The following is a 20231-nucleotide window of genomic DNA, read 5'->3' on the forward strand; positions in this document are numbered from 1 at the left end:
CTAGTGCTGGGCTTGATAATGCCTTCGGATAGCATCTCATGAATTAGTGTAGTCATAGCCTCCTTTTGGGAGTGAGGGTAGCGATAGGGGCGAACATTGATTGGGGAGGTGTTGGGGTTAAGAGGAATGTGGTGATCGTGTGGGCGGCTAGGAGGTAAACCGTGGGGGGTCTGAAAAACAGTTGGATAGGATGTAATGAGGGCATCAATTTCTGGTGGGTTCTGGCTGGGTTGGATATGGGGCGAAGAATTAAGGTTAGTGGTGTTAGGATCCTTGGTAGGTTGATAAATTAACAAGTGCATGGAGGCAACAGCATCAGTATGCAAAAGGTGACAAAATTGGGTGAAGGTTGAGGGGGTGGGTACTTGGTTAGTATCACCTTGAATAGTAAGATTTTTATTTTCATAATTGAACGAGATTTCAGGAATGGAGAAATCTGCAACAATTGGACCGAGTGTACGCAGCCATTCCATTCCCAATACTACATCAGCGCCTTCAATTGGAATTAGGTAAAAAGGTATGAGAAACAAATGATCTTGGAGTGTTATACTGAACATTGCAACTTGGAGCCATTTCCCACCATGACAGAAAAGTTAGGAATAGGTGTATTTGGTATTTTGAGGTGGGTTGCAATCCTTGGTTGGAGAATGTTATGAGTGCTTCCTGTGTCGATTAGGACAGTCACCACTAACCCATCTATTAAGCCTTTGAATTTTAAAGTTTTTGGTGAAAATAGCCCACTTACAGCCTGGGGGGAAAGTTGGAAATAAGTTTCAGCTAATTCTAAGTTTTCTGATGCAACATCCAAGGGTTGAGTGAATTCAGGAATATCTTCGTGGCCAGTAGTAGGGGTGTCATCATCAATCATGAGTAACAAGAATTTCCCATTGGCACATCTATGCCCTGGAATGAACTTTTCGTCACAGTTGAAACATAGTCCTTGGGCTCTTCGTTCAGCTTGTTGTGTAGGAGTAATCCGTCGAATAGGAAAACGACCCGATTGGTTAGTAGTTGGTTGAGGCATCGTAGGAGGTTTAGGAACGGATGATGTAGGTGATTGGATGTAGGGCTATTTTGGGTAGGTGGAAGAAGTAGGGTTTGAGTAACTTGGGCTTTTGAACTTGGGTTTGGAGTCTTTTAGCTTAGCCTCAATAAGTTTTGCTAAGCCAATTGCATGAGTGATAGAGTGAGGGCGCTGCACTGCTAGTTCATTGCGTATTTTCGGAATTAACCTAGAAATAAAGCAATTTAATATAGCCTCTGGTGGTAAACCAACCACTCGATTTCCTAATTTTTCAAAGTTGGCTTGATATTCCGTAACTGACCCATGCTGTCTAAGCTTAAACAATTGGGCTTGATGGTTTTCGTATGTAGAAGGTCCGAAACGCAGCTCCAAGGCCCTTGAAAAAGCATCCCATGTAGAAAGTTCATTGCTTTGAAACATCCATTTGTACCATCCAAGTGCCTCTCCTTTCATATAGAAAGCGGCCATGGGTAAGCGATTTTCATAAGGTATGCTATAGAAGGCAAAGAATTGCTCAGCCTGAAAAAGCCACTCTAAAGCATCAGCACCATCAAAGTAATTTAACTCAATTTTTGGGTGTCTAAAACCCGAATTTGGTGGGGGGTAAAATGGGGATTGACCGGTGTGAGGGGTAGGGTTGCCGTACGGATAGGTAGCATATGAGGGAGGTTGTGTGATGGCTGTATGCGGTGGAAGGGAAGTATGGAGGAAGGTTTGAGGCTGAGTTAAAAATGGAGGTGGCTGTGTGTAATTAGGAGGAAAAGGATTGGTAAAACTTGAGGAATAAGGGTAAAATGCAGTATTAGATGTGTGGATGGAGGGTATGGGACGTGTAAAGGTGGGATTTGGGGGTGGTGGTGGGGAATAAAGTTGTGTGGAGATAAGTGTGGAATGAATTTGTGGGGAAGATGACGTTAAATGCATATTGGGGTTTCCCAAAACAGATCTGGCTGTTGAAAGGGGGGTAGATCTAGGTGTAGATGTAGGGTTGGTGGTGAAATTAGGTGTGGGTCTAGGCGTAGAGGTAAGGTTTGACGTAGGTATAGCAGCAGCATTGATTGCTGCAAATTGCTGTGTCATTAATGCTGTAAGAGCAGCAAAATTGCTGTTCATGGTGGATTCCAAGGTAGTGTGGTTCGTGTGGATCTGCCCTAGCTGTAAGGATACAGCTTGGTTATTAGCTTCCATGGAGGATTCAAGGTTTTCATGGGTAGAAATGAGGTTGTCAATGCGTTGATTTGTGGCATGGAGGGTATCTTCGATGTCTTTGGGAGTGGGATTATTGGGTTTGGGAGGCATTGAGAAGGGAGATGAAAGCACCAATGATAAGAAGGGTTTTTGCTACTACCATAAACTAGGGTTTTGCTCAAAGAAAAAAAGACAATAAAATTGAGACGTAAAATAAAGATGATTTTCATTCAGCTTGCCAATAATAGAGACACCAGCTCTATAAATACAAGAGATTACTATGTGGGCCTAAAATACAATCTGCCTAAGCCCACTTGAAGGAAATATAAGGATTACTACTGAAAATATAATTATTTAATTCATAATATAATTCTGCTGCCATATGGGTTTCTTCTTAATTCTGGTGGGCCTATCACTCGATCTCTTATCTCTCAAACGGTTGTAAGGATGAGTTAGGTCAAACTCTAATAGAAACAGCTGCAACAAACCTGCGGGAACAGTTATAACATTTTAATTTGTTGACATATCAAATATTTGGTTGGTAAAATGAAGGCTAAAAATGAATAGAAATTTTGGCCTTGGTCCTTTTAATACCGGAATGGCAGAAGAATGATACACCTCCAATATAGCTTTGATCAATTTAAGTTGGTTTGGAACAACGAACTTAGATAGCTAAAATAATTGATCATTGTGAACTTGAAAGTTTGGATCTTGATTTGCTCCATTAAGCTGATCTGATGGGAATACACAGCCATATATAAAAAAGAGAAACGGAGCATCGGCAGCAATGTTATCCTTTCCTAGCTTATATTCTACAGAAAAATTGGAACCGGGGGGAATTTATGCAACGAGTTGTCGTTCAGGAGTTTGGATAGTTTAATTTTGAGAGATTCAAAACTATTTTAGTCAGTACTGATGATGAACCTGTGGCCAATTAAATAATGTCGAAACTTGGCAATGGTTTCAGAAATTGCATATAATTTGCACATATGTGGATTGTTTTCGCATTTTAGGATGTTTATATTGGCTTAGGAGGACCACTCCAATACCTAATACTGATGCATCAGTATCAAAGAAAAAAGTTGCTTAAAATTCAGTAAGGTGAGGACAAGGGATTGTGCCATGCATGATCCAAATTGTTGCATTCCCATTGGAGGGAATCTTTCTTCAACAGAGCAGTAAGTGGTAGAGCATTCAAAGAATGGCCCTTACAGATGCCTTTCGAGCTTTTTTAATGCCCTCTTATTTGCTTAATTTTAGTGAGGCAAGGCTAATCTAACACTATTTGAACCTTGGATTGGCTCACTGCCACACCCTCACCCGACACGATGTGTACCAAGTAATCAACATGTGACAGACCAAAGCTACATTATGAGAACTTGTAGAGACACTGTTGTCAAAGCAGCAGTAGAACTTCCTCCAAGTGTAGGACATGAGAGGACCCTGAAGGGAAAAACACCAATATATTGTCAAAGGACACCAATATTGATGTTCCAACACTTCTTTCACTTGACATGCACGTCCATAGGTTTCATATGAATTTGGTAGGAATCGGATTGCAAGTCCAATTTGGAAAAATGAGTAGCACTAAACAATTCATCCACCGTAGGAATAGAGAAGGTATCCTTAATGGTTATGGAATTTAAGGTGTGATCATTTGTGCAAAAATGAAACCAACCATCTTGTGAAAAATTAAAATCGATAAGAAATATAGGCTACTAATGGATTAGATGATACATTCTTGCAACATATCTTGTACCATACATTTGATTTGAGATTTTTTACTATGTGGATTATTGAGAGAAAATTTCTTTACCCACCTCCCTATGGGGGGTCACCCCTAGCGAAAACCCAAAACTGCCCCCTGCTCTAAAACCCTCACTATTTCATCATTTTTTTCCAAAACTTCTCAAAACCCTCTCTAAAACCCAATCAATCTCCATCAATTTTTCGCCCTAAAATCAAGTTTCAAACCGTTGATCACGTTAAAGGGAGCATAGAAAGCTACAATTTCAGGTAAACATCTCTCATTTCATCCCCTATTTCACTACATTGATTCAACAAATTTATGCTGAAAACTGATATGGTTCGGAAGTTCATTTCTGAAATATGTCACCTAATAAATTTCGGAAATGAACTTCCGAAATATGCCCTGGCAGTTAAAAAAAAACAGTTTTGGCCAATTTTGCTAATTTTTGCATTTGTTAGGTATGGTGCATCCGGACAACATTGTGCAAGACGATGGAGTATTAAATCCGAAAATTGTCAACGTTAATAACGATCCGGTTATTGACGCTACTCCCATGATCAATGCGATCGATGTTCGGCAACATTTTACAAATGATCGGAGTTTCGGTAGTCGAGAACAATTGATTGATTGGGTTCGGAAGGAAGCTAACAAACATGGATTTGGAATTGTTATTTTAAGGTCGGACAACGGAAATAGTAGGCGGAAAGCTTTCGTTGTTTTGAATTGCGAACGGGGTGTTAGATATGTACAATCAAACCGGGTGCTAAAACACGAGGACACGGGATCGAGAAAGTGCGGGTGTCCGTTTAAGTTGCGTGCCACTCGGAGGGTTGATGATTTGTGGCGGTTAACCGTAATTTGTGGAATGCATAGTCATGCCTTGGATGTCAAGTTACACGGGCATCCAATGGCGTGTCGTTTGTCCCGCGAAGAGAGAAATGTGATATCGGACCTAACGATAGTCAAAGTGGCGCCTCGCAACATACTTGCCGATTTGAAGCGTAAGAAACCGGATAGTGTTTCAAATATGAAGCAAGTTTACAATGAACGGCACAATCTCAAGGTTTTGAATATGGGCCCTCGGTCGAAAATGCAACAACTTTTGAAACTTCTAGGCGATAACAATTATGTTTCAAGCTTCCGAACCTCCGAGGACAAAGTTACCGTGCGTGATATTTTTTGAACTCATCCCGAAAGTATCAAATTGTTCAACACATTTCCAACCGTTCTAGTCATGGATTCGACGTACAAGACAAACAAGTATAGGCTTCCTCTTCTAGGCTTCCCCACCTAGCATTCGTCTACTTTGAAACCGGCTACCCGATGCCGTTCCAATTTCGCTTCTCACGCGACACGCCGTTTGCGGAATTGATACCGTCGCTCAACACGCTTTTGCGCTATCCCGAGAATCGAAAGGTTGTCAAGCTCGAGTACCGCTCGCCATCGCTTAACGACGAGGGAGGCATTAAGTTCACACCTTTTGAGATTAAGAACGACGAAGATTTAGCGGTTATGTGGACAACGTTCGACCTATTTTCTTCGAAAGGCCCGATCGAGTTGGACGCCAAACTTCAAAGATCGGCGGACGACGTTATCAAAATGTTGACTCATCCCCACCTACCCGTGTTCAACAATATGCAACTTTAATTTTCAGTAATATTATCGTTGTAATCTTCACCCGATTAAATAAAGCGAATCGTTGTTGTTTTTCATTTTTCTTCTGTCCAGACATAAATTCGGAGGTTCATTTCCGAATTCCATCATGGGGGTGCGTTCGGAGATGAACTTCCGAAACACCACATTTTCTGATAATGTAACTTTATTTCGGAGATGCATCTCCGAAACCAATATTTTATATTAAAAAAAACACGTTTTCGGAAGTTCATTTCCGAAAACACCTTTTTTCCAAAAAAAAGTACCGTTTCGGAAATGAACTTCCGAAACAAGGGGTAATGTTGTAAATTCACCAGGGGTGAGCAAGAAGGTTAGAAGGTGGGTGAAGAAATTTTCTTATTGAGAAACAGATGTGAGTGTGGATTATTGAGAAACAGATGTGAGTGGTAAGTCACATTGTTTGAAAAAGTGAAGGTTGAACATTTTATAAGTAAGAGGACTCATATATTTAAAGTCTTAAGATTTTGGATGAATATGTACTGTCTCACTCACTTAAGTTTTGCTCAAGAAAGTACATAGGTGTGTCAAACATATCAACAAACTAAAACAAGTGTAAGTGTAATTCGAGTAAAATGAAGTCTCCCCTTCATCAAAGGAATCAAAGGAATAGTAATCTTGACAGGACACATGTATGTCAAACATATCAATAAACTATGACAAAAAAGAGTGGCAATTGAAGAAAAATCGCAATAAACAAAGAAAATTACAAAAATTTCCCTTGTGATGAATCTAGGGGTGTTTGAGGACTACTTTGGTTCGGTTTCAAGAGAATATGATGCCTAAATATTGATTGATTTGGATCATATTTTCACAAGTTTACGACAAAGATCAAATCGGAAAATAACATTTTGGTTTAAGTTGGATTGGCCGATACATTAAAAACAAATGTGCGGAAATACTACACTAATTTTCAAATATATTTTCAATAGTATTAGTTGTGCTTAATTATCAACACTAGACTAGTAATTTTTCTATAGCAGATTTAAAAATATCTAGGAGGAAAGGCGTTATTATGATAAAGATGATAAGAATTATGAAAATTAATTACGGTCAATTCTGGAAGACATGCTTATGAGTAGAATATTAGAAACTCGTTGCTTAAACCAAAAAAATATTAAATTTTGTTATCCGGCCTAACGACCGACTAATCCAAGAGAACTAATTTCATTGTCCACTTGCCTCGTTTAAAACTGGAGAAAAACTCTTGGCTCAATACGGAAATTGTTTGCACCTACCAGGATTTGAGCCTTAGACCTTGAGAGGAGCACACTCTCAAGAATTAAGCCTTCGCCACTAGGTTAACCCATCGGGTTTCATTGGTTTTGTTCGATTTTTGCCCAAACTAAAAAAATATTTAACCCAAATAACCATGGTTTGGCTCAAATTTCAGTATGGTTTGAATTTTACTGAACCACAGAACACCCATAAATGGATTCCTTGCGAAATATCAAGATTCACATATCGATCAATTTTCTCTTATAATGCATGACCTTTGATTGTTGAAATGTATTCATGACAATACAAACGACAACGTCTCCACTTCATCTACACGAATAAACTCTACAACAAGTGATTCCCCGTCCTATGATGCTATATGTGAATGAACAAAAAATGTAGAAAGAAGAAGAGCTCAAAATCTTAGTCTGACTAAGATTTTGATAATACTTAAATGAGTGACTGACACTTTAGTATAAGGAATGTATTTACAAAAGCACTAATATGCATTGTAGTTTATGGTGTACCATGTTTCTCTAATCACTTATTGCAGAGAGAAACAAAAGCACTAATATGCATTGTATTTACATTGTAAATACATTCCTTATACTAATCTATCTCTCTCTCCCTCTCCCTCTCCCTCTCTCTTTAACTCTTCTTGTCAAATTTTTCTAGTATTTTTTATTTGTCATCAGAAATATTTCTTTTCAAAGAAAAATAACTTTTGAGAAATTTATCTTTGAAAATAAGTTAGATTTAAGAAAATTCTCCATCTTTCAAAAAATAATTCTCTTTGAAGATACAAGTAGTACTATATGTATCATATTCACTTGTGTAATTCTAAAAGAGTTCATTTAGTCCAATAATGTATCAATATATTGTTTTATTCTAGGAATTTTGTAGTTGATATTCCACTTGCACAACTTTAAACAATGCTATAAAATATTTTAAAAAGAATAATTTAGTATACCACTCAACTCAATAATTTTTTGATAACAAAATATTTTTAAACATTATTCTATTACAAAAACAACAACAAAAGTTAAAAGAGTAACATATTCAAGAGCAGAGTAACATATTCAAGAGCAGATGTAGCATAAAATTGTAGGATTAATATTGTTGGTTTGACAAGTGTAATAAGTTAAAAGTTTTACCATATGAAGATCTATTTGTATTCAATACTTTGAATTCAATTTGTGTAATTGCTTTTAAATCAATTTCTTAGACTCTCTCTACTACACGTGTAATCCAGAACATAAGATATATGGACAGAACCAATACACAGTGCTATAAATATAATAATGAGTTTTACACAAATTTTGTAAATATATAGATGCAGATGCCCAATCTCTAGAATTTAGATCTGCCCAGCATGGCAAGCATATGAGTCAATCTTTTTGAGCTCAAAACTTAACTTCTTTCTTCATACATAATTATTCTAGTCAACAACACGAGGCTGTGCCTGTAGCTGCAACATAACTTATTTTATTATTAATAAATCTTCTGTTAGAAGGAAAAAACATTATTAAAACTTTACACGTGATTCAGTTGCGCAGACAACATGGTTTTGAGTTTTGACTGTTGACCCACTGATTTGCTAGCATGTCTTAATTATGAATCAAATGTACTTGAATCCTAGTTAGTCCTATCAGTGTCTAAATTTGTTTGAGTTAGGAAAATTGTACCGTTACAACTTACAACATTAGTTTGGGAGGAAAAAAATAGAAAGGAGTTGAAGTAAAAATTCTCAATGCTCTTTTTAAATAGAAACAATGAAAAATCCACAATATTAGTACACCTTAAAATTGGAGGAGCAAAAGGCGAAGTTATGATCATAGTAGGTTTGCACAAGTACATATATATCCATTAATGTTCCTATGAGAAAGCATATTCTTAGGATATTTACTTCATAGCTAAAATATGCTATTGATATATTTGTTATCACGTTTAAACTAATTTGAGATGAATGTATAACAAAAATTACATTTAAATCACATAAAAATATTGTGATTTAGGTATTGCAAAAGCTAAACCAAATACATACTATATTATAGTCACAAAAATATGTGAATTTGAATTTATAGTATTTCTCTTCCTCGCAATTAATGTATATCTTTTTTATTAAAGAGTAATTAAAACAAAAATAATTTATACGATGAATTGAGTTGAATTCAAATGAGTGACTTTAGAAGGTGATGAACAAACTAAAAGATATCTTAGATTGGATGTTAATGTAAATGATATTTGCAAATACTTTGACGTTCAAGTTAGTAAGCAAAAACAATGTGAGAGATATTGAGATAAAAAGTTGTATATCTTTAACTTCGATTAAGAGGCTTTATATAATTATTTTTGGAAGACTTGAGTTATGAGGAGAATTATGATCCTTGATGCCCCCTCGAGGTTCTTATTGTTGTCGAGTTTGTTGCCTGCTCCCCTGCTTCGAATTGGTCGTTGAAGATTGGTTTATGGATTGTTTTATGAAGAATTGGATTTGGGTTTGTCTAGAAGAGTTGACCTTTAAGTTGTCAGTATATGTGAGCTAAGAGTGGAGACTCGATTTAGATGATGAAGAGTTTGTATTCGATTCAATTCAAGTAGGTCTATTTCATGGAGTGAGTGCAATCCAGGAAGAACTCGTCTGATGATCGAGTTTATACTGAGTTGGGTGATTTAAACATGATTTATGTGAGATAAGGATATTTAAGTTAGTGATAATCTAAATAAAATATCTATAGAGACCATAATGAGGTGTCTTTAAGACATGGACGAGTCGAAGATAGTTTTTGTTGAGACTAAAACAAGGTGTCTTTGAGGTATGGATGATAAAAGGATTTTTGAAAAGTCTTGGGTGAAGCGTTTAGTCAATCTGCTTGTTTTTTTTTTTTGTGATTTTGAATTGACTAATGGAGATTTTCTCATTTTAATTGGGGATGATTTGTGTCTTTTCTGCACCTTAATCATGTCATGGACATGTGTTCCGACAGAAATATTTGGATAACCTCCCGGAAGCTAATCTGGCGAGGTTGCAACAGTATTGGATGTTTGTTAGGAGGAAGATGAATGGCCACCATTGATGGTGACCTCCGAGGTTTCCCCTCCTTTTTATGTTATTCATCGGTTTAGGCCCCGAAGGTAGATATTGGATAGTTTGGGAGATTCAGATGGCACGATCATGAAATACATGCACCCAAGATGATGGTCTTGCTTATCTCTTCAGTTGTGAGCCCATATTTATAGTATAAACCTTGATATAATGACCATTAAGCCATTTGTAACGCTTGTAACCACCCCTCATAAATTCACTAACGTTCGTAACCGACCTTTAAGTGTCATAATGGCCTGAATCTGAGACATGTATAAAATCGAGTCTGGAATATAGATATCGACCTGACTCTTGAGAACTCCTGTATAGACAATCGGCCTCGTCATCCGACTTTATAGGTTGACCTAAGTATTTTTAAAATCAAACATCTTTTAGGGATACTAATATGGCCTTTAGGAGGTTCAAATATTTGGTTCCATCCTCCATCTTGTTGAACGATTCCCCATGGTAAGAGTGTGTCAAAAAATTTTAATTTATAGAAGTGTGAATCTCGATTTGCAATACTTATATTCTCCACACTTAATGTGTATGGGTTTTGTTAAAGGATATTTAAATAAAAAATATAAACTAATTAATAGAGTTTTGAGTTGGATTCAGATAAGTGGTTTTGAAAAATGATTGACAAATTGATTGAGTGTCAATAAGATATGATATCTATAAAGACTCTTACGCTTAAATTCTTACGCTTAAGTTAGTAAGTGGATATAAAATTAAAGGTAGGAGGATAACATATTGTTTACTTTTAAATATTTTAAGTTTGTTTCAAAAATTTATATAAATATTCTAAGACTAGAGTTATAAGAAGATTTATGACCATCAATTACTTCCGAAATTTTCACTCTTGTAAGGTATATTTTCCCTACCCCATTTCTAGTTGGTCATCAAGGAATCAAGGAATGGTTTGTGAATCATTTCGAGCAATTAAAAAAAAAAGGTTATATAGAATTAACTTACCATCATGAAAAAACTCAAATGGTTTGTGAATCATTTTGATTGTTTGAATCTGACATAAAAAGAAAGAGACAGATAATCATTTTTCACAAGAATATCATAGTTTCCCCTAAATAACAGTCTATGATCAACACTCCTACTCTACTACCATTTGCTCATATGGCTATTTAATTTTAGACTCACCTTTTATCCTACTTAGTAGCATTATTTGCTTAGACATTTAGACATTGATGTTTTGTGATTTGTAGGTATTCCTAAGACCAAACAACAATTCAACGTTCCTATTCCTTGAAAGCTATATAACCTCTACACTTTCTCATCTATCTTTTTCAATCAACCACTGAATCAGTGAATGGTTCAATTGAGTCTTGTCCTTAAATGCAACTACAAAAAGAAAAGCAAAAAAGATACACTAACAAGAACGTCTAGTCATCCATAAATACAGTGTAAACTTGACCATATCTGGTGAATGGTCTTCCACTCTTCTACCCTAAAAATTTCACTTTGTTCCCAACCCTCATAGGTCATTTCAATAACAGCATCACCAAAGGGATACTTTTTTGTTTTAACCCTCTAGGAAACCTCCTCGATATTCAAGAGAACGGTCGTAGAGTGTCTCAAGTTTTAAAAAATCTTGTGTAGGTTAATCGCAGTTGAATCATGACAAAACAATAGTGGTCATATTCAACCACGATTATATGAGATCTTATTTAGGCACGATTTAATTGTGACAAATTTTAAACCTTGCCCTGTAATCCACTTTGTACGCCCTCAAAGACGGATAGCCCAGAATTGTAATTCAGACACTTTAAAGAAGAACAATGAATGTCAAGGAATTGATGAAATAAAATCAATATCACAATTAGAGATGTAGAAGTGCAGAATAATTAAATTAAATGAAAAATGAAATAGTTGTTTTCAATTCCATTGTACACATAAAAATTGAAGATTTTCACAGGCTCTCCAGTGTCTCTCTACACATGTTTTTTTGAGATCAAAAGCAAAATTCCCAATATTTCTCTTAATGGAAAATTGGAGGCCTCTAAAAAGATCAAAAGTGGAAGAAGAAGATACAATGAAAAAGTAAGGACATGGAACAATGCAACTCCTCAACAATTACAATTGAAATTGCAAGCTCCATCTTTGATTGATGTGTGATGATATCACTCTCCTAACAAGTATCTTTATCCAACAACAACAACAGCATAACTTCTACATCCATATAACCACCAAACCCCAAAAGCAGTATAAAGAATTCAAGTATCTTCTTGATGGGGCTTATTGTAACTTCCACATTATGATTCTTCTTCAGTCATCAATCAAATCAATTGTTGGAATCAAAATACTAAAAAATATATACAGGAGAGACTTGCACCTCAATCCCATTTCTCACATCTTGGGAGTTATTGAAGTTCTGTGATCTGAGAAGCTGCTAACCTTTACTATCTTGCTCCTTTGGAATATACAAAATTATCGGCACCGCCACCGAGTTTAATCCGTCGTCATTGGATTGTTCTTGTGAGCTTGCACTTGGAAATGAAGATAGTATCTGAATAATTCAAACTACACAGTTTCAAAAGCTCGGCGGATTGTTGTTTTAATATCGGATTGCAACCACTTTGAATCACTAGAAGAAGTTTCGCAGCAAGCCCTGCGTCGATGGCAATCGCGGAACACTCCTCGGGCGCAAGCTTGCAAACAGACCACAATATCGACAATGCATACTGAGTGCAGGTTTCCGAGATCCTCATCAAAAATCTCACCATGATAGGTATCGTGTTGACACAATCCCTCAACGCGACTCTGCCTTCAGGTATCGACGACAACGAATCCAAAACACAAAGGGCTAGTTCCAAACAATCATGGTCCATACCAGATAACAATTCGACTAATTGCGAAACAGCACCAATGCTAACTAACAAAATCTTAACTTCCTTATAGAAACACACTGTTTTCAGGAGGCTTAACCCAGGACAGATTCCATTGCTATGTCTCTTATCCTTAACAAGCCTCATCAAACCAACCAACAGACTATGGCTGGAGATAATCTCGGAACGAAAATCCTTTTCCTCGATCAACGATTCAATCAACCGCGTGCAGTTAATTTTAGTCTCAATTGAACCCTCATTCAAGATATCAACCATCAACGAAATCTTCGCAGGTTGCATAAGATTCTTCTTGGACTCAGAGTCAAGTGTCAAACTAACAAGAATACCAATAACTTCTGAACCAACAGCATATGAAGTAAAAGGACCAAGCAAACAACACAAAACAGAAACACCACCTTCATCAATCACAGACTTACGAGCAGTAGCATGAAAAGCCACAACCTGATGAAGCTCCTTCAAAGCATGAACACGAGCCTGACCCTTCACCTTCTTGAGTGTCTCCACAAGCTCAGAGGCTCTTCCTTGAACATCCTCAGACCGTTTCTTCATCAACAAATACTTCTGAGAGAACCAAGTGTAAATAAGTCTGTAGAGAGTCGTGTTTGGAGTGATGGAATCATCCCAAAGCTCTTGCATAGTAGTGGGACATGTCAAGTGTCCTAGGTTAAACCATTTAAGAATGTTGTTCCTCTCGTAGGTTTGTCCAGTGCAAAGAGTAACAGGGTCTTGCATTGGTTCAAGAGAAATTGGACAAATGAAAACACTTGGAACTTCACATAACTCAAGCTCTTGAATCATTTTTCTCAGATCTAATTTCTCAACACCACTTCCAACAACCCCACCACCGCCACCACCACCACCCAAAACACCGTCTTTCACGGCGGTGTCCAGATCTAGAATCTGACCATCACCACCACCCTCAAAACCCACAACCATAGAAGGCTGATACATAGGCATTTTTCCAACAATCACAAAAACAAAAAACAAACTTTTTTAACCTAGAAAGCTACCCGAGAGACTGGAATGAGTTGAAGGGTAATGTGAGAGAAAAGTGAAAATGAAAAGAGAGAGAACATGAAGATGATGGGTTTCACTGTAGAAAAATGGCTTTATTGGTCAAAAAAGAGAGAAAATAATGAAAATCACATCTCAAATGATGAAGATATAATAAAAATGAAAAAAAGAAATTGGAGAGAAGGAAGAAAGAAAGAAACAGTGAGGACCAGTGTTTGGTACTGTAGAAAACACAAAGAAGGAAAAAACCTGACAAATAGTTGAAACAAGATGGGTGAGTGGATTGAAGAGAAATAATTGAGAAAGGGATCAGAGAATGAACAGTTAGGGATTAATGGAAATTAAGAGAGGTACTTTGAGATTTATGGTAAATTAATGAATGAAGGAAAGAGGGGAAATAATGGTTACAATGTTTTTGTAGGGTGGTTCTGGGTGGAAAAGAAAAGAAAAGAAAATATATTATTAAATGTTTAGTTGGGAAAATGGATAACCGGAAAAGTATGGGCTGTAGCCGGTCAATGAGACTCTCTTGGCTCGCGGACCACACGTGCATTCATCTTATCTGTCGCCGTTAACTTTCCCTTTCTATGTTTATTTATACTAATCAACCACTACCCTCTTTTATTTACTAATTTTTAAGATGTTTATAATTTCATATAAGTAATTTTTTTTTTACATATGGTATTTTTAAATGTTTATTAATTTTAGCTATTGTCTTTTTTAATGAATAACTTTTAAAAGAGTTAAAAGGTAGTGCACTGACAGTGTAAAATAGTTTTACACTGTCATCCAATAGAAAATCATAAATGTTCCATGTCATTAATTTTTTTTTAAATAAAAAAGTGGTTTAATTAGATACATGGGTGGTGATTGGTTGACAGTGTAAAAATATTTTACACTGTCAGTGCATCACCCCTTTTCTCCTTTTAAAATACTAAATTAGTAATTAACGGAGAGATTAAGAGACTGCTTTTACTTCTTCAAATTTAAATTTGAATCATCAAACAACTAACGTTTTCTAATTGGATGGAGAATTAAGATTTATATCTATTTTTAACGGTTTTATGTTAGATTTCGTATCTTCAATCCGCCACCATCTATTTTAGTAAAATTAATTTTTTAATAAAAATATTTATTCTTATCAAAATTAAATTGTATTACAAATGATAGAATAAAATTCTCAAAATATTTTAAATAATATATACAAATTAAAATATCAAAACATTCGTCACATATCTAATATTCTAAATTATCAAAACTAAATAATAAAGTATATAATAAAATAAACGGGGTGGGTTCGGAATGGATACTAGCGTCTCAATTATCCGACATGTCCCCATATTTTATAATTGGAAAAAACTCAAACCTGAACCCAAACTAAATGAAAGCGGGGTTTTCCCGTCAAATTTAGAACGGATTCATGTGATATTCGCAGGTATATTGCCATGCCTATTCTTAATCGATCTTAGAAAATAATTTTTCTATACGCGACTCATATTTAAGAGATTGTACAAATGTTCAACCTCTTAACCGGTTTTAGAGAATCATTTCGCCTTTACATGACTCATGTTTGGGAGGTTGTATAAATGTTCAACCTCAATAACTGCACTTAAAACATATTTTGATCTTGTGTAGGTCATGCTTGTGAGACAGTGTAAATGTCCGACCTGTTAACCGAATTTCAGATAAGCATTTTCCTCATATGCAACTCATGTTTGTGCTTGTGTAAATGTTCAATCTTTTAATTGTTTGTAATAAAATATTTCACTTTTACACGACTCATGTTTGTGAATGGTGTATCTTTATGCTTATTTGGTGTTGGGAGTCTTAATAGATGATGAAGAGCACACATTCTCTAAATGGGTCGAGCTGTGTACAAAGTCGAAAAAACTCGTCCCAAATTAACAAGAGTCCGACCCTTGATTAACTAAGGTCTGCACCAGGACACTATAGTTAAGCTAGACGAGTTATAAGGCTAGATCGACCAATTGAAAAAACTAGATATATACGTGATCATGGGTGATGAAGGCTATACATCAATAATTATAAATACGACCTAGATTTTAAGATGAAAGTTAACAAGCATGATATTTTAGATATATCAAGATGAACTTATGCATTTGTGAAGAATGAGGTGCATTTGATTTTTTTGTCCAACTCATAATGAAAAATTGATATTTAGACTAATACATCTTTTGTTTTGTGAGTAGGTAAAAAGAAAACATGTATGTGAAATTCAGGAGTTCATATTTCAAATAGAACATACAATTCTCAAAGCCACTTTAAATAAAGTGGTTAAATGTAATAAAACATGTTTAGATAACATGTTTTTATACATTTGCATTTTATAGTTTTGAATTCCAAATATCACATGCATCGAACCTTTTATAAAAAATTCAAAAATAGATGCATATCAATGTTGTATCTTCTAATATATGAATGTTATTTTTAAGGAGATTATTTTGTAATGGATAAGTGATCCATTACGTTATGCTACTTATTATATTTTTTATTGCTAAAACACTAAAAGGTTAGCTTCCCTGCTATGGTTAAGGAAAGTCTCAAATGTATCACAGTTTGTGTCTATTTGAATTTGTTCTGCGTGTCTTTCAGATGTATTTTCAATTCATACAAGTGTCTTTGTATAGGCTTCTGACAACTCCTCATTGTCCCATTAAAGGTGTGTTTCTCTGTATCCCTCTTCCATTCATGGGACTGTAACGGTCGTCGTCGCCATAAACACATGTAATCAAAGTCATGTAATGTTCGTCTCATCATCAAGCTACAGTTACGACTCTTGCTCTCCTCGGATCCAATTTCATGTAAATCAACTTTAGCGGGTTGATCCCATACTCAGCATCCTAGTTAGTTTAACCGGTCCTAGACTACATCCCGACACGTCTTCTACTGAGGCTCTGTTTGGTAAAAATAGCGGTTGATTGATAAGCTAGCTGATAGCTGATAGCTGATAGCTTATGGCTGATAGCTGATGACTGATAGCTTATAGCTTATAGCTGATGACTGATGACTTATAGCTGATAAGCTGATTGAAGTGTTTGGTAAAACTAGCGGTTCAACTAGCTGATTAATTAAAATGACATAAAGGACATTTAATATATAATTATTTTAATTTAAATTAAAATAAATTATAGGGGGTAAAAGTGGATTTTAGCTAAAATAATAAGGGTAAAAATGGAAGAAAAAATGATAAGCTATAAGCTATAAGCTAAAACGCTATTTGAAATAGCGTCTGAAAAATAAGCTATAAGCTAGTAAAATAAGCTATAAGCTCGTAATGAAAAGACCGTTACCAAACAGGTCTTTTATTGTTATATGAGCTTATAAGCTATAAGCTATAAGACATAAGCTCAAAAAGTGGCATGCCAAACAGAGCCTGACTAATTTCATCCGACTTCATACCCGACTGAGACCTGACTGAGTAGTTGGATTCGATCTCTAAGAGCAGTCTTGTATACTGACCTACCTATATTTTATTCTTTGTCCGAGTTTACATTTCGACCTTGATAAAAATATTCCGCAATGTACAAATTCCTACATAAATAAATTAATCTATAAAATAGATTATAAACTATATCTCCATTTTCTACCAAATAAAGCACAAGTATCAATTTGTTTGTGCGTGTAGATCATAGCTCCTAGACATCTTTTTTTGACTATGAAAACGTACTTCACAGTACACTTGAATTGCTGTCGGAATTTCGTTATTATCTAAACACACTCCAGATCTTTTTTTATAGGTAAATAAGCTGAATCTTACTATAAAATATTTTTAGTCTCATTTCTTATTTAATTATTTTTATAGAATTTCTTAGCGTTGAGTCCAAATTAAATATTTCATAGCGTTGTAACCAATTTTTATCATTATTACTAGTATTTAATTTCCACCTCTTTCAGCCTCTTATTACTTTAATTGCTATTCAGCTAGGAATTTAATGTGTATTATTATTTTTTGGTGAAGTTTAATGTGCTATTACTATTTTTTACTTATACTGGGTAAATAGTTTTAAATAGATGAATATTTTTAATGAAATTAGATGAATCGTAGTAACATGTAAAATGATGTAGTTGCATTTATCACCCACACGGGTAAAATACAACCACTTTGAACAAACTAAGTAGTTGAAGAGCATAAAATCTTTGAACAAATAGGTACTATAAATTACTTTATTTAATACTTTATTTCCTGAGAATCACTTTTGCTCTTTGAATACTCAATGGAGAAACACAAAGCAATTTTAGTCAAAAAGAAAATTTCCAACATAGGCAAAGGTTTGATTTCATACTAATTAGTGTAGGAGTATATAATAATGGTTTTCCTTTATTGATAAAAGGTGAAAAGGGATAAAATGGTCTTTGAAATGTGTAATTAAATAAAGAAAAAGAGCAATGAATAGTTTAGCATACGCACGAAGCAAGAAAGGCACAAAAGTCCATGAAAACCCCACGAGGATGTGTGAAACTGTGAATGAATCAATAAAAGGTGCGGCACACGATACAACCAAAGTAAAAAACTAAATATCTAAAAAATAAGTATAAGTACCATAACTATTTTCCAAAAAATAATACTAATGAAATATATAATAAAAGGTGTGTAAATATAAACTTTTGGACATCATTTCAAGATGTGTTTTAAAAATTGAATGAATTAAAAATTGAATGGATCATCGGTCTATTCTGATTATTGGATCAAATAAATTATTGAATTTGTAGAAATCAGTCAGTAAAAATTGATGAACCGGCAGTTTTCAAAAACTGGTGGGTCAGATATGATTTTTTTCTCGGACAAAATGACGTTGTTTTTATAATATTTTTTAGAAAAATATAATTAGATTTTATTCAAAATTAATTTGAAACAATTTTTCGTTGTTTGTAATTAGATTTGGTTCAAGCTTTATTTAAATTTGTATTTTGTATAATTTTGTTGTGAGTGATGATTATATTTAAATTTTGAATTTAAAGAATGAATATGTGAAAGTATGATATTTTGAAATTTTATAAGTGTCGTGATATTTTTAGAGACCGAGTCACCCAGTTCGACCGATTTAATAAATATATGGTTTTGTTATAGAGACCAATATATTCAATCAATTTATTCGATTTAGTCATGCAGTTCAACCAGTGACCTAGTGGTTCGATCAATAAAGTATAAACCAGTGACTCAGTACCATCATTGATTTGATGATCAGTCTGATTTTTAAAACATTGATTTTAAAGTTAATAGTAGTTTATATATAATACTTGAAAATCGATGTTAAAACGTAGGTTTGAACTCGTGCCCTTGCATCTGATGTCTCTACACAACTATCAACTAAGTTGATTTAACATAACTATAAAGCGTCTTTTTTAAACATTCAAGTTGTGAGAGTTCTAACGTCAAAACAAACAATACTTCGTAGTCGCAATGGTGCAGGCTTGAAGTTAGCCTGAATATTGACATTATCATGGAAACTCAAAATTTGCATTATACCTCGTCGCTCAATTTTGAGCAATTATTCTGCGTTGGCTAAAATAGTCTCACATTATTGAAAATTGAAGTTGTATAGATATATACAACACATAAACATCAGAGCATCTTCAATGGTGCAACCCATTTTTGGGTTCTTTATGGGTCCCACTAGCCACATCATCTTAAAATAATTTTTATAATTTTTATTTTAATTGTATAATTCTAAAAAGTTATTATTGGGCCCACAACTTTACCTCATAAACTAATTTGATTGCGTACCACAATTTTTTCATAGTTGCATTGCAATGCAATGGTACTATGATGTGGCATGTCTAGGTGGAGAACTTATTAGAAGGAACTACCATTGGAGATGGTCTCAATACAATTGAGAGTATTTTTCTAAAAGACAAAATCCTAATAATTTTCACATTTAAAACAGACAATACTTTGTAGAGTTTAAAGATAATCCATTGTCAGTGTAAAACAATTTTTCACATACAACAAATAAAAACTCTTATATTTACCTTATTATTTCAGTATTTTAAATATTAAATTGAGATTTATTATGATGTAGTATGTCTCTTAATTGACTTGACTGTAATGCATTTCTTTTTTTTTATATTTTGTAATTGCATTACCCAAGACTTAAATTAAAATTTTAAAAATAATACAAATGAAAAGTAAAAAAAAAAAAAAAATTGAAAAGTGGACTGCTCTAATCTCTTTCTACTCCACAATAGCACGTCTCTTTTTTAATATATAAACACAAAATAAGAAGAAAAAAATATAGACAGAAACGACAATCCGTGGTCTCCCAGAAAACCCAAACATGTGATTAAAAAACTGAAAATTTTCAAAACAGAGGGCCACCTACCTTTAAATTATAGGAAAAAATGCCAGCAAAGCATTGGACTATGACACTTTTTTTGCTTTGACTGTACGCATCCAGTCTT

General features: G+C 34.7%; 1 protein-coding gene across 1 annotated transcript; it reads right to left on the minus strand.

Moving 5' to 3' along the window:
* Positions 1-11770: 11770 nt before the first annotated feature.
* Positions 11771-14257, minus strand: LOC131652292 (U-box domain-containing protein 30-like). The gene has a single exon (XM_058922117.1). It carries the CDS (start codon positions 13752-13754, stop codon positions 12411-12413), a length of 1344 nt encoding a protein of 447 aa, XP_058778100.1. The 5' UTR covers positions 13755-14257; the 3' UTR covers positions 11771-12410.
* Between the last annotated feature and the right edge of the window lie 5974 nt (positions 14258-20231).

This window comes from Vicia villosa, linkage group LG2 (genome assembly GCF_029867415.1).
Source record: "Vicia villosa cultivar HV-30 ecotype Madison, WI linkage group LG2, Vvil1.0, whole genome shotgun sequence".
Lineage (NCBI taxonomy): Eukaryota > Viridiplantae > Streptophyta > Magnoliopsida > Fabales > Fabaceae > Vicia > Vicia villosa.

What these genes read in the sequence shown, in the direction of transcription:
- LOC131652292 (XM_058922117.1), bottom strand. Translation starts at nt 13,754, where the DNA reads ATGCCTATGTATCAGCCTTCTATGGTTGTGGGTTTTGAGGGTGGTGGT.